Raw genomic sequence first — 20,752 nt, 5'->3', positions numbered from 1 at the left:
AAAGGAAATAATTTTTGTTTCCTATATATATATATATATATATATATTTTAGAAATGAATAATATTTCTGAAAAGAAAAAGAAAAAAGAAAAAAAAATGATTTTAGCACCATATATGACCATTTCATGTGATGAAATTGTGAAACTAACGACTTGTTGGTCCCACATTGTTGGCGTACATTTTGGAGAGTTTTTTCCTTGTTGGAACATTAACCAGAAAAGAAGAACAACAACAACACCTCTCTTCTCTTTCTCTCATTTTCTCTCATTTTCTCTCTCTTTCTCTCGTCTTCTACATCAATATCACATACATTTGGCAATATTCCCAGGTGGGTTATTGAGAATTCACAGAACAAATAATGGGTACCTTTGAAAGTTTCAGAAAAGCCTATGGTGCACTCAAGGACTCAACCATGGTTGGCCTTGCCAAGGTCAACAGTGAATTCAAGGTCCTCCTTCCCTCTTTTTTTTTTCCAATCATTTTGAATGTGAATTCATTGGCATTTCAAATGTTTTTTCATCATGGGATTCAATGTTATGTTTGGTTTATGATTTGGATTTGTTTTCTCATCATAGGATTTGGATATTGCTATTGTGAAGGCCACCAACCATGTTGAATGCCCTCCCAAGGAACGCCATGTTCGAAGTGAGTTTGATTCTGAAGAGCTCTTGGTATTTTGGTTCTTATTTTTGTTGGGTTGTTTAAGATTTTTCGATTTCTTTCCCTTATGATACATCAATTTGATCTGATCTGTGTTATGTTTTCGTGACCTTCCTGATTATGCATGATTCAAATTCCACGGTGAAATTTGTTTGAATGTGGATTCAGCTGGCGCAATTGTGCATTGAATCTTTTGGTTTCAATGTTTCTGTTGAGTATGCATTTCTTTCCTGTCGGCTTCCTCGTGTGAGGTCTCATTTTTTCTTGATTTTTCTTTGTCTCAGAAATATTTTCTGCGACATCAGTAGTGCGGCCACGTTCGGATGTGGCCTATTGCATTCATGCACTGGCAAGGAGATTGGCAAAAACCAAAAACTGGATTGTAATATCCTTTCACCTCACTTTTGTTTTTGTGTCCATTTGTTTAATTGTTGTAGAACATGTATTGTTCATAGCTGTGTGTATTTGGGGAAGCAGTGGGACTTGTCTAAAAGCCTATTCGAAAAATTGTTCCTCACATTATTGCCTATTTTACAAAACTATGGAACAAGGACACTGTACCAGTCTTGGTCTTCTTGGATACAGGGGCATCCTCCAAGCTAGCTAAACCGAAAGTCGGACATGGATTGATGTACCTGAATTTGTATCTGACTTGTATTCATTGTTAGTGAATCAGAAGTAAAAAAACAAAGACCCAAAGAGTCATTCTTACACAATTGGGAAGAAAGACATGCATTATGCATACATGTATCAAATTTTTTAGTGCAAGGGTTAAAGTAAGATATCAATTCTAAGAAAGCCTCATCTCTTGCCTAATGACTCCATGCAGGTGGCCTTAAAGACATTGATAGTTATTCATAGAACTTTAAGGGAGGGTGATCCTACCTTCCGAGAAGAGCTTTTAAACTATTCAAATAGAGGACATGTTCTCCAGATATCCAATTTCAAGGATGATTCAAGCCCTCTGGGTAAAATTGATTCTTGCCAGATTTTCATAAATTTTCTTTTCTCCATCACAGGCTGATGCATAGGCACATTGAGTTATAACATGTTCCTCTTTGGCTAATATTCTTTTTATGCAGCTTGGGATTGCTCAGCATGGGTTAGAACATATGCCCTATTTTTAGAGGAACGACTTGAGTGCTTTAGGGTCTTGAAATATGATATTGAATCAGAGCGCCTGACTAAATCTTCACAGGGGGCAACTAAGGTTTGTGCTCTGCATCATTTAGGATATAACCCTGACTCTTGCTACCATTTTTGTCATCATTGCTAGAAAGTGTTATGAAGTTTCCATTCATCATACAGACACATAGTCGAACACGGCATTTGGCTAGTGAAGATCTGTTGGATCAGCTACCTGCATTGCAGCAGCTTCTTTACAGACTTATTTGTTGTCTGGTAATTGTTGATCCAGAAACCCTATATAATTTGGCTCCTAGATGCCAATATAATTTCATAAGTTTCAATCTTATTTTTTGTCCCCATCAAATTAGTTGCATTTTTTGTCCTCAGAATAGGATTTCCTAATTAGCTTCAAATTTGCAGCCTGAAGGAGCAGCTTTTGGCAACTATCTCATACAGTACGCCCTGGCTCTGGTACGCACGATACATCTATCACCACTGCAACAGTGCTTTTGGCATTATCTAGAATTTGGATTTTGTTTAGTATTTGAAAATAAAAAATTGCATGACCAAGACAATTCCTCAGGAAAGAACGTCATGAACTCAGCTCACAAGAAGAAACATGCAGATGTTACACCTTTATGTGTCCACTGTCAAATTTAATGGAAAACGGAAAATTTTGATCTTCTCAATGGTTTTGGGGTGAATCTTCATATAACAATCACATACATTTTCTTTTTTCTTCTTCTTCTTCGAGAAGACTATGCTGCAAACTCTGGATAAAAAGAACATCAAAGTCCACAAGATTGTATGATGGTTATTACTTCTTATGTGCAATGCTAGTGCCTGACAGTCTTGCCTGTATGCATGCCATGCCATAGTCCTAATTTGAACAAGGATAAATCATGGGCACTTTGATTCATATATATAGATACATTAATTCTCAAGTGTTTTTCTGAAATTTGTTGCAATTCTATGTCATGTTTCTTGTTTTCAGCTTTGAGATTATGTCATTGTATTAAAGACAACTTGAATGCTGTTCATGTGATATTTTGAACCTGTCAAAATATTCAGAAAACCTATCTTCATGCATTTTGAATTTAAGGTTTTTCTGTTGGTCATGTAGGTTTTGAAAGAGAGCTTTAAAATTTATTGTGCCATCAATGATGGGATTATCAATCTTGTAGACATGGTAAGCTTCTATTCCATCATGTTAAAATGTATATAGCCTGCCTTTTGAAATGAAGCACCCGCACAAGCAGCTTCACTTTTCCATTCATTTATTATTTCTACATCTTCCTGCAGTTCTTTGACATGCCAAGACATGATGCAGTTAAAGCTCTCAACATCTATAAAAGAGCTGGCAAACAGGTCTTTCACAGCCACACTTTTCAATCAAAATTGTTGATGCTGCATAGGGATATAGTTGGCAGTAGATTGCTTCTTTGTTGTTTTGATGTAGATATCCCAATTAAGTTAAACTTTTCCAACTTTTTTCCCTTTATACAGGCTGAAAATCTTGCAGATTTTTATGAATTCTGCAAAGGCTTGGACCTTGCAAGGCACTTCCAATTTCCAACATTGAGACAGGTGCCAGTTTTGTATTTACACAAAATGCTTTAGTCATGCCAACAAGCAGTTTTTATAAACTCGATTTTCTGCAATAAACAGCCACCACCTTCATTTCTTGCAACAATGGAAGAATATATAAAAGAAGCACCTCAGACAGGCTCTCATTCAAAAAACTATCAGGTGAGAAAATTCATGTATTCCATTATAGTCTTTCTAATATCCAACCATCTGTTTGTTATAAGTATTCCAAATATGCATATTTCTAAAACTTATTTGCATTATTTATGTTTTAACATCCCACTACAAAGAACCTCTTGTACTAGGCAAGCCCAAAACAATTCCTTCATGAACTTAGCCATGGTGGCTTTTAAACCTCATTGTGCTCAATTCAGAAACCAACATGACAATTTCTTAAGTTCCTTGTATATGTATATGTTCTCATATTTGGGGAAAACCTTTCTCATTAATCCATCAATTTTTCCTAATCCATAAAATAGTAATTGTAGGCAGAGTGTGGAGGGAGTTGACTATGAAATAGCATTTTTTTCATAATAACCACCTAGATCTCTCTCTATGGACTCAATTCCTTTGAATGTGCCACCAGAATTGCTACCACTGCTCCAGGGTCAAGTTATGGGTCCCACACATGCATTCTGGCACATCTCCTTTCTATAAATACATCCAAGTCATCTTCCCCACATACAGATTAAACCAATGGGCCAAATATGAACTGTTGGCCTTCAGTGAACAGTGAAACTAATATGTATGATACTTGTACCCAACAATCATTTTGCTTTTCTTTTATATACAGTGTGACACAAGGAAGAATGTCAGGGCATTAGATGAAGAAACAAATCTTGATTCCTACTCCACCCCAGGCCCTCTATGGACTCCTGTCCTCTTAACAAACCATAGCAGTGCTACGCAATATTTATGTTGATTTCCTATAGGGGATTATTGATGGGCAGATATTATTTGAACTCTGAAAGAATAGAAACATATTTCTACAACTTTTCCTCCTTAATGACCCTTGCAACAACTTTTTTCTTCCCTCTTTTTCCTTTTTATGAGCAGTTCTTATTATTTTTTTGTGTGTCTTGGTGAAGTTCTTAAAGTATCAATCTTGTCAGTGAGGATGCATAACTAGCATGTGCTGTATAAGTTAATATCAACAGGACCCAATTCTCAATCAAGATTTGGAGGAAAATAAGCCATTTCTTTCCTATCAAGCCAAATTTTATTGCCTACATATCCCAAACACTTCAATCACATCCTCATCATTTTCAGTGGTCAGAACTTATATCTCACCATGCATTTCTTATTATAAACTTTTGATGCCCTTTTGCCATGACATTTAAGTCGCAATAATCTTATTTCTTTAACAAGGTGGGGTGAGCTTTGTTCTCGCACCTTTTTCTCTATGGAGGTGCAATGAGTGCATTGGAAAGAAAATGACATCTTGTTAGAGTGCATCATTCAGATCCTGTAACTGGGTTAACTATTGTCTTTTGTCGATGCCGCAAAATAAATCCAGATTTTGAAAACATCCTTTTCTGGATCAAGTTGTAAAATACTTCCCACTTTGTTGTGTCAAATTTGATATTTCCCCACCCAATGCTCCTAAAGAAGTCTCTCTCATCGATGTTTGGGAGCCTTGGTTCTAGAACACACATTTTTAGAAAACCATATATTGATTATAAAGATTGAGAATGCATTAATTAAATCAGAAATATTATTGTTGAGTACAATTACCCAAGACCTTGTCATGATTTGATTATGCATCAGGCAAAGCAGATGGAAGGTTGGAATTATTTGGTATAATGAAATGATAGTCTGATATGATATATTTTAGTATCCTGTCAGCAAGGTCTGACACATGATTGTTAATTCATGAACTAACTGGCTATTTTGCTTCACAATCTTAAACATATCCAAGTCGAAAAATAGATAGTTGGATTTTGGCAACTCAACTTTTTCAAGGTTTTAACTTTTTGGTTCAAAATTTTCAAAATTTCAGCTAAACTAACGAATATAAATAATTGAACTTTCACTAAATTTTCATGTTATTAGATGAATTTCTCAGGAAAAAGTTTGGACATATCACACTTGAATGTATATCTCTAAAATCATATTTGGTTCACAACTAACGACTTTATTTCATATTCAACAGCTTTAGCCTTGTGTCTTCACTGTCTATATTAGTTTTGGTAATGATTTTGTATTTCTAATAATAGGATCATCAGGAACCAGAGCCTCAGAAACCTGATGAGCCTCCGCCTCCAGAAACTGAGAAGCAAGTAGAAGTTGATGAAAAACCGGTGGTAGAGACACAAGAAGAACCTGAGACCAAAAATGAGGTCGAAGCTCCCCCACTGATTGCAACTGACACTACAGCAGATCTTTTGGTAAGTTTTGTATTTATACCTTTATTTCCTCTTTGAAATTGGTTTGGAAAATCATCTTACATGTATTTATCTTGAAACTTGTGTAGGGATTGAATGAGATCAATCCAAAAGCTGCAGAACTAGAGGAAAGCAATGCATTGGCTCTTGCAATAATTCCACCTGGTATGTTGACAGTTAACCTTGCAAGAATGGAATTCATTGCACTAGCAATGGGTTGAGTCCACCACTTACTGTTTTGAAATCCCAGAATCTTAAATTGCTACTATTAGATCTTAAAAAAAAAAAAAAGAAAGAAAATAGGTAAGGACGGAATGAAGAATAGGAGACTCCTTGATATTTACTATGTTTAGGAAAGAGAAAAATGGCTAAGAATATGCTCCATAGAATGATCATGTAATACACTAAATCAAACTCAGAGCATGGATATCTATCATGACAAACTTGGTAAAAGGGTCCACAAAAGGGTTTTTTCCCCAAGTTTCTGCTCTTTTTCCGATCTAACAATATGATATAGAGTAATCAGTTTCCTATATCCATATTTATCACACAATGACAATTCACCTCTTATTGATGTTCATGTTCCATAGTTATATATAATAAAGTAAGTTTGAAAAGGGAGCTCTGAGCACTAATCACGGCCACCTCCTATTAATGATTAAAATACCCTTCTAGTGATGTAAGGTATAGATCTTCCATAATTCACACTTCTTGAATTACTATAATTTTTATTCTTTTTTTCATTTCATAAAAAAAAAAAAAATGTTAAATGGTGCTGAAGAATGTATATTGAGACTTGATGACTAATTAATCAGGACATGCAGCAGAAGTTTCCAATTGTGGAGTTGTAAAATTGCCCCTGCCTTCTGCACATGTGCTGGTATCATTCTATGTAACAAGGATTACGACAGTTAATTAGGAGAATCTTCTGCTTGTATCCCACTTCTACTGATTCAGCTATTCGATTTATTATAGGTCTTCTTTGAAATGTGGTGTAACTATTTTAATATCTTGGAAAAACTCTCCAGGCAATGATCCAGCTTCTGCAGTGAATAGTGGATTGGGTGACTTTGGTGGGTTGAATGCTTCAGGGTGGGAGCTAGCACTGGTTACCACACCAAGTCCCAATATCAGCCAAGCGACAGACAACAAATTGGTTTGTTCTCTTTGCTCCATCCAAAATTCTACCTTGTTGTTCTATGGTTTCCAGGGAAAGCTCTGAACATTGTCAACCTGACAAATATGGATAGGTTGCAACTTGGCTAACTTTAGGTGTTCTCTGGGATGTTGATTGACCAAGTTAAAAATTGGTCAAAGATTGAATGTGAATGCCTGTGTACTATATCATCTTTTTTCACCTAATGCCCGATCATGAATAGGTTCTGGGTTTTGGATCAGGCTGGCGGGTTCAACAAGCTATTACTTGATAGCTTGTATGAAGATGAAGCTGCAAGGATGAGACTACAGCAACAGAATGCAGGGTATGGATTTGGAATGACAACGCAAAATGCTCCAAATCCATTTGAAGCAAATGATCCGTTTTCAATGTCAAACAGCATAGCACCATCCACCAACGTGCAGATGGCCTTGATGACTCAGCAGCAGCACCAAATGATGCTGCAACAACAACAGCAGCAGCAGCAACTACAATACCAGCAACAACAGTACAAACAGCAGCAAGGCATGATGTCCATGTTGCCTCACCAGTATCTGCCTCAGTACCCTCAACAACCGATGCAGATGCAGAATATGACCTCTTCTAATCCATTTGGAGATCCAGTTTTTGCACAACCTCAAAGTGCAATGCCACAACAAGGAAACTATGGTCTACTCTAGAGGGTTTTTTTTTTTTTTTCCTTCCCTTTTTCCTTTTAATTTTGGTAAATTCTTTTGTTCATTGTAGCAGGGGAGAATCTCATTTGTTGTTTGAGAGGTTGGCAAGGTCATTCTTTGATTGCTCAGTGAATAATGTATCATTTCTTGTATTTAAGAAAATTGTTCATTGATCCTAAACCAATGAATTCATTCATTCAAAAAACTAATGATGCTTGGCTCTACCCCATCTTGAGGTTGTGTCTACAAATTGAATTGAGAGCTCACTTATGATAAAGGCCCTAGTTAGAGGGTTTGGATTGAACTTTTAAGACTATATATTATGTGACAAATTCCTATTAATTAGCAAATAAAAATATGAATTTTAGTATATCAATAAATGTTATTCTATATAAATTAAATAAGTATAAAAAATTTATATTTCTTTTATTTTTTTAATTTTATCGTGAAAAATAATTTATATTAATTAGTTTAAAAAATAAGAAAATTTAATATTTGTTTCAATACCCTTCCTTCATTTTTTTTCCTATTTTTTAAAGAGCTTTTAAAATTAATAAATAAATAGGTTAACTTTTAAGATAAAAAATATTTTTAATTTTGACTTTATTTTTTAAAAAAAAATTCAAAGCATTCAAAAAAAAAAAAATTTTTTTTTTCATTTAGTTATCCCCTTGCAAAAAGATGTACTTGAGAATATGTAAATTTTTAAATATTCTAAATTTTTTAAAAAGTAAAAATAGAAAATAGCTAATTTTTAACCCCTTAGACAAACGGACCCTTAAGCGAGAGCCGCTGTTTATGACCGCCTTTCCTCCTGTGCAATTTCTATCTGCAATTTCTGCAATTTCTGCAAAATCATCCCTCTCTATGGCTCGAGTCCTATTCCAAACCCTAACCCTAACCAGACTCTCCCTATCGCCCTCCTGCAAACCCCCACCGTTGATCAGCGTCCTCACCGTCCGGCACCGCTCCAACCGGTCCGGCAAAGCCCAGCTAATCGAGATCAACCTCGAATCGGAGAGCGGGGACGTCGAAGTCATGGGCATCCGAAGACTGGAGGACGCCATCCATCGCATCATCGCCCAGAGATTGGCTCCCGATTGGCTTCCTTTCATCCCTGGATCGTCATATTGGGTGCCCCCAAGTCGCCGTCAATTTGATCTTCTGAAATGCATGGGAAAATTAGCTAGGGAGATGTCGGTGGAGGATGCCTTGGCGGTTACCGCCGTTCGTGGATGGCCGTCGCCCTCTTACTTCATTCAAGGTATGGTGAATTTCTTTATGCACTCAGTTTGGTTGCCGAGTGTTGGGTTTGATGTTATTCTATTGACATGGAGTTGTGTTTATGCCGCATTTGTGAATGGTCTTTAGTTTGTTCTGATGCTGAATGTTTGGGTTATGTTTGTGCTGTTTGGTCTCTGAGAAAGTTGAGGAAAGAAGATAATTTTTTTTCCTTGGAGGATAAAACTTGAAACGAATGGACAAAAAGAAAATTTCTTTTATTAGATAGTTTTTTGAGCTCTATTTTCCATAGAAACTAAGAAACAACAGACAAAGCAAAATGGGGGCGCAAAGTGATGAAATTTCGTTGCAGTCTCTGCGGTCAAGGGATAGCCTTTATCTGCTTATTTTATTCATGGTGTGGTGAAATTTGTATCTGTACTTTGTTTGCTTGCTGAGAAAATTGAGGAAAAGAAAAGAAAAAAAATAGATTTTTGATCTTATCCCACGGAGGAAATGGTTAATTCTGCATGGAGTATATTCTATTTATCCAACATGTGAAAATAGTATTTGCTATTTCAGTTTGATATAACGTTGAAAGTTGTTGAGAGAGAGAGAGAGAGAGAAAGGAGAAAAACCTTATTCACATTCATTGTAATCTCTACTTACAATTGAGAGATATATATATACAAGGCTAGGAGTCCTAACTACCATACATGTGACTTATATTAACAAGGAAAGATAGTATACTATACATACATTATATTCAACACTCCCCCTCAAGCTGGAGCATATACGTCATATGCACCAAGCTTGTTACAAATATATTTAATCCTAGGACCTCTGAGAGATTTAGTGAAGATGTCTGCTAGTTGATCATTTGAATTGACAAAACTTGTAGCAACACATCCTGATGCGATCTTCTCTCTAATGAAATGACAGTCAACTTCAATATGCTTGGTCCTTTCATGAAAGACTGGATTGGATGCAATATGTAATGCGGCCTGGTTATCACAGATGAGTTTCATCTGTTCATCCTTTCCAAATCTCAACTCCTGAAGAAGATGTCTCAACCATATGAGTTCACATGTTGCCAAAGCCATAGCTCGATACTCGGCTTCAGCGCTAGATCTGGCCACTACATCTTGTTTCTTACTCTTCCAAGATATTAGATTACCTCCAATAAAAACACAGTACCCTGAAGTGGAACGTCTATCTGTGGGTGAGCCAGCCCAATCTGCATCTGTGTAACCAACAACTTGAGTATGACCTCTGTTCTCGTACAATACACCTTGGCCTGGTGTACTTTTGATATATCGAAGAATACGGATTACGGCATCCCAATGGCTATCACATGGTGACTGTAGGAATTGACTAACCACACTCACAGGAAAAGAAATGTCTGGACGAGTAATGGTGAGATAGTTCAATTTACCTACGAGCCGTCGATATCTCCCGGGGTCTCCTAAAGGCTCCCCCTGTCCTGGTACAAGTTTGACATTCGGATCCATAGGTGTGTCTACCGGTTTACAGTCTAATATACCGGTTTCTTCCAGGATGTCTAAAGCATACTTCCTTTGGGAAAGGACCACACCAGAACTGGATTGAGCTATCTCAATTCCCAAGAAATACTTGAGTTTCCCCAAGTCTTTGGTCTGAAAGTGGGTAAAAAGATGTTGCTTTAGTTTCTGAATACCATCCTGATCATTGCCTGTAATGACGATGTCGTCCACATAAACAACCAGATAAATACACTGCCCCAAGGAGTTATGATGATAAAAAACTGAATGGTCTGCTGTACTGCGAAGCATGCCAAACTCTTGAACAACAGAACTAAAACGGCTAAACCATGCTCGAGGAGATTGTTTCAAGCCATATAGAGAGCGGCGTAACCTGCACACTAAACCAGACTCCCCCTGAGCAACAAAACCAGGAGGTTGCTCCATATAAACTTCCTCAGCAAGATCACCATGAAGGAAGGCATTTTTAATATCCAACTGATAAAGAGGCCAAGAACACATAGCAGCCATGGACAGAAGCAAGCGGACAGAAGCAATCTTGGCAACAGGGGAGAATGTGTCACCATAATCAGAACCATAAACTTGAGTATAGCCTTTAGCAACTAAGCGGGCCTTAAGGCGATCAACCTGACCATCAGGACCAACCTTAACTGCATAGACCCAACGACAACCAACTGTAGATTTACCAGAGGGTAAAACAACAAGATCCCAAGTGCCATTAGAGTGCAGAGCAGCCATTTCATCCACCATTGCCTGTCGCCAGCCTGGATGGGAAAGAGCTTCATGGGTGCTCTTTGGAAGAGAAACAGAGGATATAGCAGAAACAAAAGCAGAATAGGGTGAAGATAATCGATGATAACTCAAAAAATTGTAAATAGGATGAGGATTACGAGTAGAGCGAATACCTTTCCGAACAGCAATGGGTAAGTCATGAGGAGAAGGCAGAGCCGGGGCAGGTGAAGCCGAAGGGATAGGAAGTGAGTCAGCAGGTGCCTCAGGAAAAGGGAGAGGAGCAACGACACGAGGGCGACGATGATAAACCTGAAGTGGTCGAGGGGGCATAGCATCAGGTGGGGAGACAATGGGAATGGGCAAGACTTCAGAAACAGGAAGAGACTCAAAAGTGGTGGAAAAGAATGGTGAGTCCTCAAAGAAGGTGACATCAGCGGAGATAAAGTACCGATGAGTCTCAAGGGAATAACAACGATAACCCTTCTGAAGTCTGGAATATCCCAAGAAGAGGCACTTCATGGCTTTGGCAGAAAGCTTGTCCTGTCCAGGAGTGAGAATATGAACAAAGCAAGTACAACCAAAGACACGAGGAGGAAGGAAATAAAGTGGTTGGTCAGGGAAAAGAAGGGAGTGAGGAATCTGATCGTGTAAGACAGAGGAGGGCATACGATTAATCAAATAACAAGCGGTAAGAACAGCGTCCCCCCAAAAACGAAAAGGAACATGATTATGGAGGAGGAGAGTACGAGCTGTCTCAACAAGATGTCGATTCTTGCGTTCAGCTACCCCATTTTGTTGAGGAGTATGAGCACAAGAAGACTGATGAAGAATCCCATGATGAGACATAAACGAAGTAAATTGGGCTGAAAAATATTCCCTGGCATTGTCACTGCGTAACACACGAATAGAAATATTGAACTGGGTTTGGATTTCAGTATAAAATTTCTGGAAAATAGAGAATAACTCAGCTCGATTTTTCATTAAGAATAACCAAGTACATCGAGAATAGTCATCAATGAAAGTGACAAAATACTGAAATCCTAAAGTAGACGCAGTCCGACAAGGACCCCAAACATCAGTGTGGACAAGCTCAAAAGGAGACTTTGCCCGATTATTCAAACGCTTTGGGAACGAGACACGAGTATGTTTCCCAAGCTGACATGACTCACACGGAAGCGACGACAAAGTGGAAAAACGAGGAACCATCTTCTGGAACTTGGAGAGACTAGGGTGGCCCAGACGATTGTGAATGAGGAGAGGAGCATCAGTGGAAATGCAAACTGCAGGAGATGAATCTGAGGTGAGGTGATAGAGGCCTTGAGACTCACGTCCTATGCCAATCGTCTTCCCCGTACTCCGGTCCTGCAAGGTCACAAATTTATCAGAAAAGGTAATAGAGCAATTAAGAGTATGAGTGATTTTGCTGATGGAAATAAGATTAAAAGGACATTCAGGAGTATAAAGGACAGAAGTGAGAGGTAGAGAAGGCAAAGGAAGGGCCAAACCAATACCTTTAGCCACAGTTTGAGAACCATTAGCTAAGGTAACAGTAGGTAAATCAGAGGTAGTAGTAATAGAGGAGAAAAGATCCTTATTACCAGATAGGTGATCAGATGCTCCAGAATCTAGAATCCAGGGTCCAAGAGAAGATGTGTGGGTAAGGCAGGCAGAGGCATTACCAGGCTGGGCAACAGAGGCAATAGAAGCCTGAGATGTCTGAGATGCGGAGGAGCTCGGAGGCTGAGGCAGCGGAGAATCAGAGGACTGGGCCATATGGGCAGTGCGAGGAGGTCTTCCATGTAACTGATAGCAACGATCGCGAGTGTGGCCAAGTTTATTGCAATAGGTGCAATGAGGACGTTGGCCTCTACCTCGGGTACCACTGCGTCCTCCTCGAGAGGTAGTTTGAGAAACTAACACAGAAGAATCTGAAGCGCTATCAGATGGCAAAGTCTGAGTGGACGAGATACGGAGGAGGCGAGCAAACACATCATCCAAGGACGGAACTGATGAACTACCAAGAATCTGATCACGAATAGGCTCAAGATCCGGACGGAGGCCGATAAGAGTAAGGACCATGAAGAACTTGTCAAGCTGTGTTTGTTGAGCCCCAACATCAGGAGTAAGAGGCATCACAGTCAAGAACTGCTCCTTAAGAGAGGCAATCTGGCCAATATAAGTAGATAGATCCAAGTCCTGTTGGCTGAGATGGACAATAGCAGAAGCCACCTTATAAAGACGCTGGATATCATTCGTGTATAATCCTTTGGCCTGAGTCCAAAATTTAAAACAAGTTTTATAGGCCTGAAGATGAAGAAGAATTCGGGGATCAACCGATTGCCATAATACACTACACAACTGTGCATCTATCTTCCTCCACTGTACGCGGTCGACCTCAGGGATATCTGTCTCCTGTGTAATCAAGTGATCCTCATATCCTTGACCCATAAACCAAAGTTCAACAGAGGCAGACCAGGAAAGATAATTTTCACTCCCAACTAATTTCTCCGAAGTAATCATAGGAGATCCAGATATGACAGAGGAAAAAATGGAAGCTTTAGTAGCCATATCCACTTATCTGGAGAATGAAGTATGTTTGGATCGAAGAGAGCCCTAATACGGCTTCAGATTGCAGCGTGGCACCACCGAAAAAGGGAGACGGCCTCAGATCGCGGTGTGGTACCACCAGAAAGGGAGAAGAACACTTCCCAAGGCACGTGCAGGGATTGGAGTGGAGAAAAAGTGGTCGGAGCTTCGCCGGAAAGACTGTTTGGAGGGCCGACGGAGACAAAAATCCCCAAAAGAGGTACGTGCAGGGCTCGGATGGGAGAACCAGGGAGGTGGGAAGGCTGATCGGCGTCAGGCGAAGCTGGAGGAGGAGGCGCGTCGCCGGAAAAGCTCTCACGCGCCCCCACGCGCCGGCGCGTGAGATTCAACCGCCGGCCGGAAAATTGCGCATGGCCGGCGCGTGGCTGCTCTTTTGGTGCTGGTGCCTTCACAAAAGTTGGAGATCTCCTCCAGGCGCTCCTTCTGGTATGGTCGGTGTCGGAAAAATAGGTCGCCGGAAAATTTCGCCGGAAAGTTCGCCGGAAAGTTCGCCGGAAAGTTCGCCGGAAAGTTCGCCGGAAAATTTGCCAGCGGTGAGTGGTTTCTAATGACGATCCGACTGACCGGAAAGTATTGGGAGATGGGGAAGGTGACCGGAAAGAAACACGGTCACCGGAAGGTTTCCCGGAGTTGATGATACGGAAAACAGGAAAGAATTAGGTTTTCTTCCTTGGCTCTGATACCATGTTGAGAGAGAGAGAGAGAAAGGAGAAAAACCTTATTCACATTCATTGTAATCTCTACTTACAATTGAGAGATATATATATACAAGGCTAGGAGTCCTAACTACCATACATGTGACCTATATTAACAAGGAAAGATAGTATACTATACATACATTATATTCAACAAAAGTATTGCCTATATTTGTGCTGATTTTGGTTTCCAAGGCATTGCAGTTAAACTTTTCCCATACAAAAAGATTTGGAAGATAAAACATTGAAATAAAGGGAGTTAGAGATCATTTATTTTGTTTGAAAAGTTCTTTAAAGATAAAACATGGAATAAAGGGAGTTAAAGATCATTTATTTTGTTCGAAAAGTTCTTTAAATTCTATTTTTCCAAACAAGCAAGCAAAGTGTGGTTGGTTCCAAACAAACCAGAAAAGCAAGGGCAAGGTGTGGTTGGAGTCCTTGTGGTGGGCACTCAGAACCCGAGGTTTGGATCCCATGGAGAGTCTGAAGGGTTCAGCCATGGAAGGTTCCTCAATTATATATAAAAAAAATAATAATGATGATTTTAGCCTGTGATTTAGTCAATAAATGGAAACATTCTTCACTGGGGTTGAGCGGAGCTGAATTCTAAAAGTTGATTGCTGGGTACTCTTGGCAATCTGTTGGCTGACCTTATAGTGATGGCAAAGTATCTGCTAACCTTGTGTTGGTGTTGAGGCAGCGTTTGGTAGCAGGTAATTGTTTTCTGGTTTGTAGCTAAGATCCCATTTCATGCAAGAGGTCCTTCACTTAGGAGGTTCCTTGTGATTGGATGGAAGAGTCCATTTGGTAGTGTTTTTGAAGAAAAATCATGTGTTTGGAAAAATTCAGGAAACACTTTTTTTTGAAAAATTGCTTTTAGTATTAAAAAATCATTTATAGTGTTCTTTGGAAAAATACTTGATAGATGATTTTCCTAAAAATACTTCTAGAGAAAACACTTCAAATAAAAAACTGCCGAATGCACTCTAAGTAATGGAGTAGTAGACGGTCTAGCCAAAGGGGTCAGATTATTTTGTTGGAGTTTAGAGGTCATTTCTATCTTTTGATGACGCAGTAAGCAAGGACAGCTTTATCTTTCCAGCTTCTCAGAGTGCTTCTTTATTTATTATTTCTTGTGTACAGGTCTGCCAGTTGAAGCTGATCTTCTCTTGATAACTATTTGATTCTCTATTTTAATATACTCCTTATCACTAAAAATTTTGAAAAAAAGAAAAAGAAAAATCAAACATGAGTGTCTAGGTTCTTTCTTTTTCCCCTTTCTCTTTGCACAGTTTTTTTTGCAGCAAATAGAGGTTAATGAAGCATTTCTCTTTTTAATTGAGTGTATTGATTTCAGAGAATTATAGATTGATTGTGAAATGATTCTTTCTCTACATGTTGTCTATGAAGGTGTGATGTCATTAGTGATGTAGGATGACCCTAGGATGGTTGCCTACACTCAAAGTAGGTGGGCTAGGATTTTTATTTTTAGGGTGTAAGGAAAAGAACAAGGAATAAAGTTTATGGTAGAGAAAAAATAAAGAGAAAGAAGAAATGACGAAGATAAGATAGAAACCTTAGAGTCTCACTAAGGCCTTCTAGGAGTTTTACCTGGAAGAAAATCAAAGGAATCTCACTTAGAAGAAAATTAATGCAATCTCACCATAGAGGATTGCAACACTTGTAATGAAAAAACATAATATTATTATTATCAATCCATTCATTACTTTGATTTATATTAATTAGCCTTATTTATAAGTTTCTCTAAGAAATCCAAAGTCTACTAGGATTCTAATAACTTATTATGATTTTAATTCTAATTATAATATCCAAAGTCTACTAGGATTCTAGTAACCTATTATGACAATAATTCAAATTATATTATAATCTAACTAGCTAATCGTAATTTGACTCTAAGAAATACGAATCATAATTTAATTCCAATTAATACGAATCATAATTTAATTCCAATTAATACTAATTCTAATTTAATTCCAACTAATATTAATTATACTTAAAGTTTATTTATGTCTTCTCTTTCCTCCTTGAATAGACTTTAAAAGACTTTTCCCCATCAATTCCTCCCAACTTGAAAGAACTCAGCTTCGACGAGTTAGATGCTTGATACAATTCATAGAGATTAGCTTATCAAAAATAAAAAATTCATAGAGATTAGACTTAAGCTTCTGAAAATCTATTGTTGTAATCCATGTATTTTCATAGTGTGGTTTGCCTCTCCATTTCACTAAAAATTTATAGTATCCACCTTGTCGAGTAGACACAAGTTGATCTTTAAGAACATTCTCTATCTCAAGACGTGGGCTAAGATTAGGTGGCAATTAAAGATCCAATTCTTCACTTAGCTTGTTTTGATGACCATAGTAGACAGACAATTCTTCCATTAAATATTGAACTAAAATGCAATTTTGAAGGAAATTCTAACAAATACACATTCTCACCTAATCGTTTTAGCACCTAAACTGGACCCGTTTTCTTAGTTTACAGTTTGTGATATGTGCTCGGATGAAATCTTTTTGGACGTAGACGAACTATTACTAGACCACCTTCTTGAAATTGAATATATCTTCAATGTGCTTCTATTGCCTCCTTATAGTTCTCATTACTAATTTTGATTTTGTCTCATACCTTTTCGAATTGACACATAGTAAGCACCGTTTTTGGTTGTGCATCCTTTGGTTTTTTAATTGGTGGGACTTTTCGAACAAAGGATCTTCTTACGCCCATTGTGTATGAGAGTATATTTATTTTTGTAATTGTCATGCTGACCTCTTCTATCAAAAAGCCAAAGTCTTCTAAGTAAATATGACTTACTTTTATTGTTAAGACTTTACACCATATAGACTCTTCAAAGTCCTTACCAAAAAGGAATGTAATCAAGCAGCAACAACTTATCGGAATAAAGGAGTCACTATCCCATGCTACTTGCAATGGATTTGGATGTCTCTTTATTTTAAGGTTTAGCTTCTCAATAAGCTCTTGCACAACTATGTTCAAACCACTACCTCCATCAATGATCATGGTACGTAACTTCCCTTGGCAAGAAATAAGTATCTGGAAAATGGTAGTACGTCACTAATCTTCTTCTCTTTTTACCTTTGGGATAGCTAATAAAGGGCGCACTACAAGCCTGTGTCCTTCTGTCATACTATCATAGTAATCACATTCTTCACTAAGTTCATCTTCGTTGTGGGTCTCTTCTTCCTTTGGGTAACTCTCCAATTCAGATTCTGGTTCTTCAACACAAAAGTGTAAACCTTTGCTTGGGCACACAATAGCATAATGACCATGCCCATCACACTTAAAGCATAAAGGACACATCTGCTTTTCTATCTCTAATACTCATTGAAGTTTTACCCTTATTACCATCTTTATTAGCCACATTCGAAGTTTGTTGATTGTTGCCCCCACCATTCGCATGATTAGAAGTTTTGAAGCTTGATGTGCTTAAAGGTTTGCTTGCTATTCAGTTGGAGAAAGTGCTCCCAATTTGTGAACTTAGACGTTTGGAAACTCAAAACTTGAGGCCTTCTTTTGTTTTAAGGGCTAGTTGATAAACATTATCTACGGTATAAGTGTGTGCAACTATCATCTCAAGTTGAATCTTTATTTGAAGGCCAACTCTATAACGGGTTGCAAGTTGAGCATCACTTTCCCGTACTTGATTTTGAATGCTCAATTCATGGAATTCTTTTGTATATTCTTCAATGGACTTGGTACATTGTTTAAGGGAAAACAATTTTGTGAACATGAGTTGTTTATAATCAATTAGGAGAAAGTGCTCCTTCATCTTCAACTTCATCTTGTCCCTTGTGTCTATAGGTGTTGGCCAGTTCTATGAAGTTGATACTCGATGTTATAAACGTGTTGCTCCTTTCAACTTTGCCTTCACAAAATGAATTTTTCTATTTTCAGGCATTGCATACCAATCAAAGTAATCTTCCATTGACATAATCCAATCAGAAAAAGTTGTTGGATTTAATTTTCCATAAAATTCAACAACTTCAAGGCATGCCTTTTTTGTCACATCATCATCTTGTTCAAAGAGTTTGCCCCTTTTTTGATTCCTCATCTTAAACTTGCCTTGTTCTTCATGTGATCAATTTGGCGATTGTCTAAATTGATGGCTTGCAGTCTCATCTTCAATTTGTCCTTTTTTTTTACTCTTTTCTAATAACTTCATGATCTCATCAAGTTTGTTATTTAGTTGTATTATTGCATCTTGATGGAATTATTGTGCGGCTGAAATTTCCTCCTAGCGTATTGTTGCAACATCTTAATTGTTAGAAGTATTTTTGGAACTCGTTCTTGCATAAGTTGCTCCGCTTCTCGATTGCATATGCCTTCAAGTCAAGAACTTTCGCTCTAATACCAAAATTGATGTATTACAACCCTAGGATGGTTGCCTACACTCAAAGTAGGTGTGCTAAGGTTTCTATTTTTAAGGTGTAAGGATAGGAGCAAGGAATAAAGTTTATGGTAGAGAAAAAATAAAATTAAAAATGAAAATAGAGAGAAAGAAGAAATGATGAAGAAAAGATGGAAACCTTAAAGTCTCTAAGGCTTTCTAGGAGTCTCACCTGGAAGAAAATCAATGGAGTCTTACAATTGAGAATTGTAACACTTGCAATAAAAAAAACATCATATTATTAATATCAATCAATTCATTACTTTGATTTTCATTGATTAGCCTTATTTATAGGCTTCTCTATAAAATTAAAAGTCTACTAGGATTCTAATAACCTAGTATGACAATAATTCTAATTATATTATATGCTAACTAGCTAATCCTAATTTGACTCCAACAAATACTACTCTTAATTTAATTCTCATTAATATTAATTCTAATTTAATTTCAATTAATATTAATCCTACTTAAAGTTTATTTATGTCTTCCCTGTCCTGCTTGAATAGACTTTAAAAGACTTTCCCCCCATCAATTAGCTTTTAGATGCTTCAGCTGATTTGTGTTATTAGAGCTTCAGAAATTGCTGATTATGGTTAAATGGAAAATGATACTCTTACAACAGTTTGGTTGAACAAATAGTTGAAGGCAAATGGTAATTTTCTAAATACCACTATGGTAAAAGGGCAAGAGTACACTAACCTCCCTTGAGGTTTAGAGAAAATTGCAGAAACTTTTTCTCAACTTTGAAGTGGTTTCTTTATCCTAACCATAGGAAACTCTCCTTTTATGGTAATTGACCATCAAACCTCAGGCAGACAGTGAGTGTAAACCTGGTTATTGTTCACCTTATCTGATTTTTATGAACTGTCTAATCACTCAGCCAAAATTGGAAATCAAAACTTATTACTTACAAGTTTGTCAAATCAGAGAGAACTTAATATAATCTTGCACGCCGATACAAGTTGTTGGACTTGATGTTTTTCTTTGATTCCAGTGAATGTAGGCTGATAGAACTGATTCCAATTATTGTCTTCATATGTTTCTTTGAATGAAGATGATGCATCCGAACATCATTCTACCGCAGAGAATGATGAGGTGGAGGCCGAGGCCGAGATAAAGGCGCAGAATGATTCACAGAACACAGACACAACGAACACATCTCTTCTGATAAAAAAGAAATAGAACACATCTCAATCAGAGGATGGCGAAGGACGAGCATTGTCTCTTGACAGAAGTATGTGAGTCTCCTTACTTTAGCTGTTACAGGGTGCCTTTTTTTTCTCCAAATGGTTTGACCTTAACATAGTACTACTAGTTTTTAGGTGATGAGGCTTACATTGCACAATATTTCATCATATTTTCTGTTACTATATAACCTTAAACAATAGTGATATTGCCAAATTTTGCAATACATGTTTTGGCGTGCCCATCAGTAGTTCCACTTAGCAGAGCATTCTATATGGTTATGTGAAATTTTAGAGTGTACATAGATGACTATTCTATGAAAACATCATAGGCTCTGTGGATTGGTTGATCTCAAAGTAGCTAGAGGGAGGTTGTTTTGTTGTATTCTCTCTTCCTTTTTGCTTTCCTAATGACACTTCTTGTATGCATCATATGTACTTTAATATGTTTTATTCTTTTACTTATCAAATAATAATAAATGGTATCATTTGGGATGTGCAGGCTCACTTTTCCTATGTAGATATTTGCCAAAAAAAAGAAGGAAAAGAAAAGGGAAGCTGGGCTGAGGAAAGGTGGGGAGCAAGCAAATGGGATATGTCTGTACAGGTTCAAACCCCTAAACTCGTTAGTCTCGGGGGTTAGGTATTCCATGTTCTTCCCTTATATGTTATCCAACTCGCCCCAATTTCCCTTAATGTTGCCTTATTGATAATGTTCTCTCCCTTTTACATTTATATTTTAAACGGAATAAGATTTTATTTTATTTTCTCCATT

General features: G+C 37.7%; 2 protein-coding genes across 2 annotated transcripts; both read left to right on the top strand.

Annotated features, from left to right (window-relative positions):
* Nucleotides 1–173: 173 nt before the first annotated feature.
* On the top strand, nt 174–7,849 carry LOC100257158 (putative clathrin assembly protein At5g57200). The gene is made up of 15 exons (XM_002269263.4): nt 174–448; nt 576–645; nt 945–1,042; nt 1,490–1,628; nt 1,743–1,870; nt 1,969–2,061; nt 2,209–2,259; nt 2,912–2,977; nt 3,091–3,156; nt 3,295–3,375; nt 3,457–3,537; nt 5,592–5,762; nt 5,849–5,924; nt 6,788–6,915; nt 7,158–7,849. The coding sequence occupies exons 1-15, from the start codon at nt 359–361 to the stop codon at nt 7,593–7,595; spliced, it is 1,776 nt and encodes a 591-aa protein (XP_002269299.1). The 5' UTR covers nt 174–358; the 3' UTR covers nt 7,596–7,849.
* Nucleotides 7,850–8,365: 516 nt separating this feature from the next.
* Nucleotides 8,366–20,750, top strand: LOC100252029 (uncharacterized). Its single transcript, XM_059740672.1, has 3 exons — nt 8,366–8,856; nt 19,848–20,031; nt 20,480–20,750. The coding sequence occupies exons 1-2, from the start codon at nt 8,391–8,393 to the stop codon at nt 19,973–19,975; spliced, it is 594 nt and encodes a 197-aa protein (XP_059596655.1). The 5' UTR covers nt 8,366–8,390; the 3' UTR covers nt 19,976–20,031; nt 20,480–20,750.
* Nucleotides 20,751–20,752: the final 2 nt, after the last annotated feature.

Source organism: Vitis vinifera, chromosome 11 (assembly GCF_030704535.1).
Source record: "Vitis vinifera cultivar Pinot Noir 40024 chromosome 11, ASM3070453v1".
Classification (NCBI taxonomy): domain Eukaryota; kingdom Viridiplantae; phylum Streptophyta; class Magnoliopsida; order Vitales; family Vitaceae; genus Vitis; species Vitis vinifera.
The sequence above is the reverse complement of the archived record's forward strand: the minus strand, read 5'-3'. Positions and strand labels throughout refer to the sequence as shown.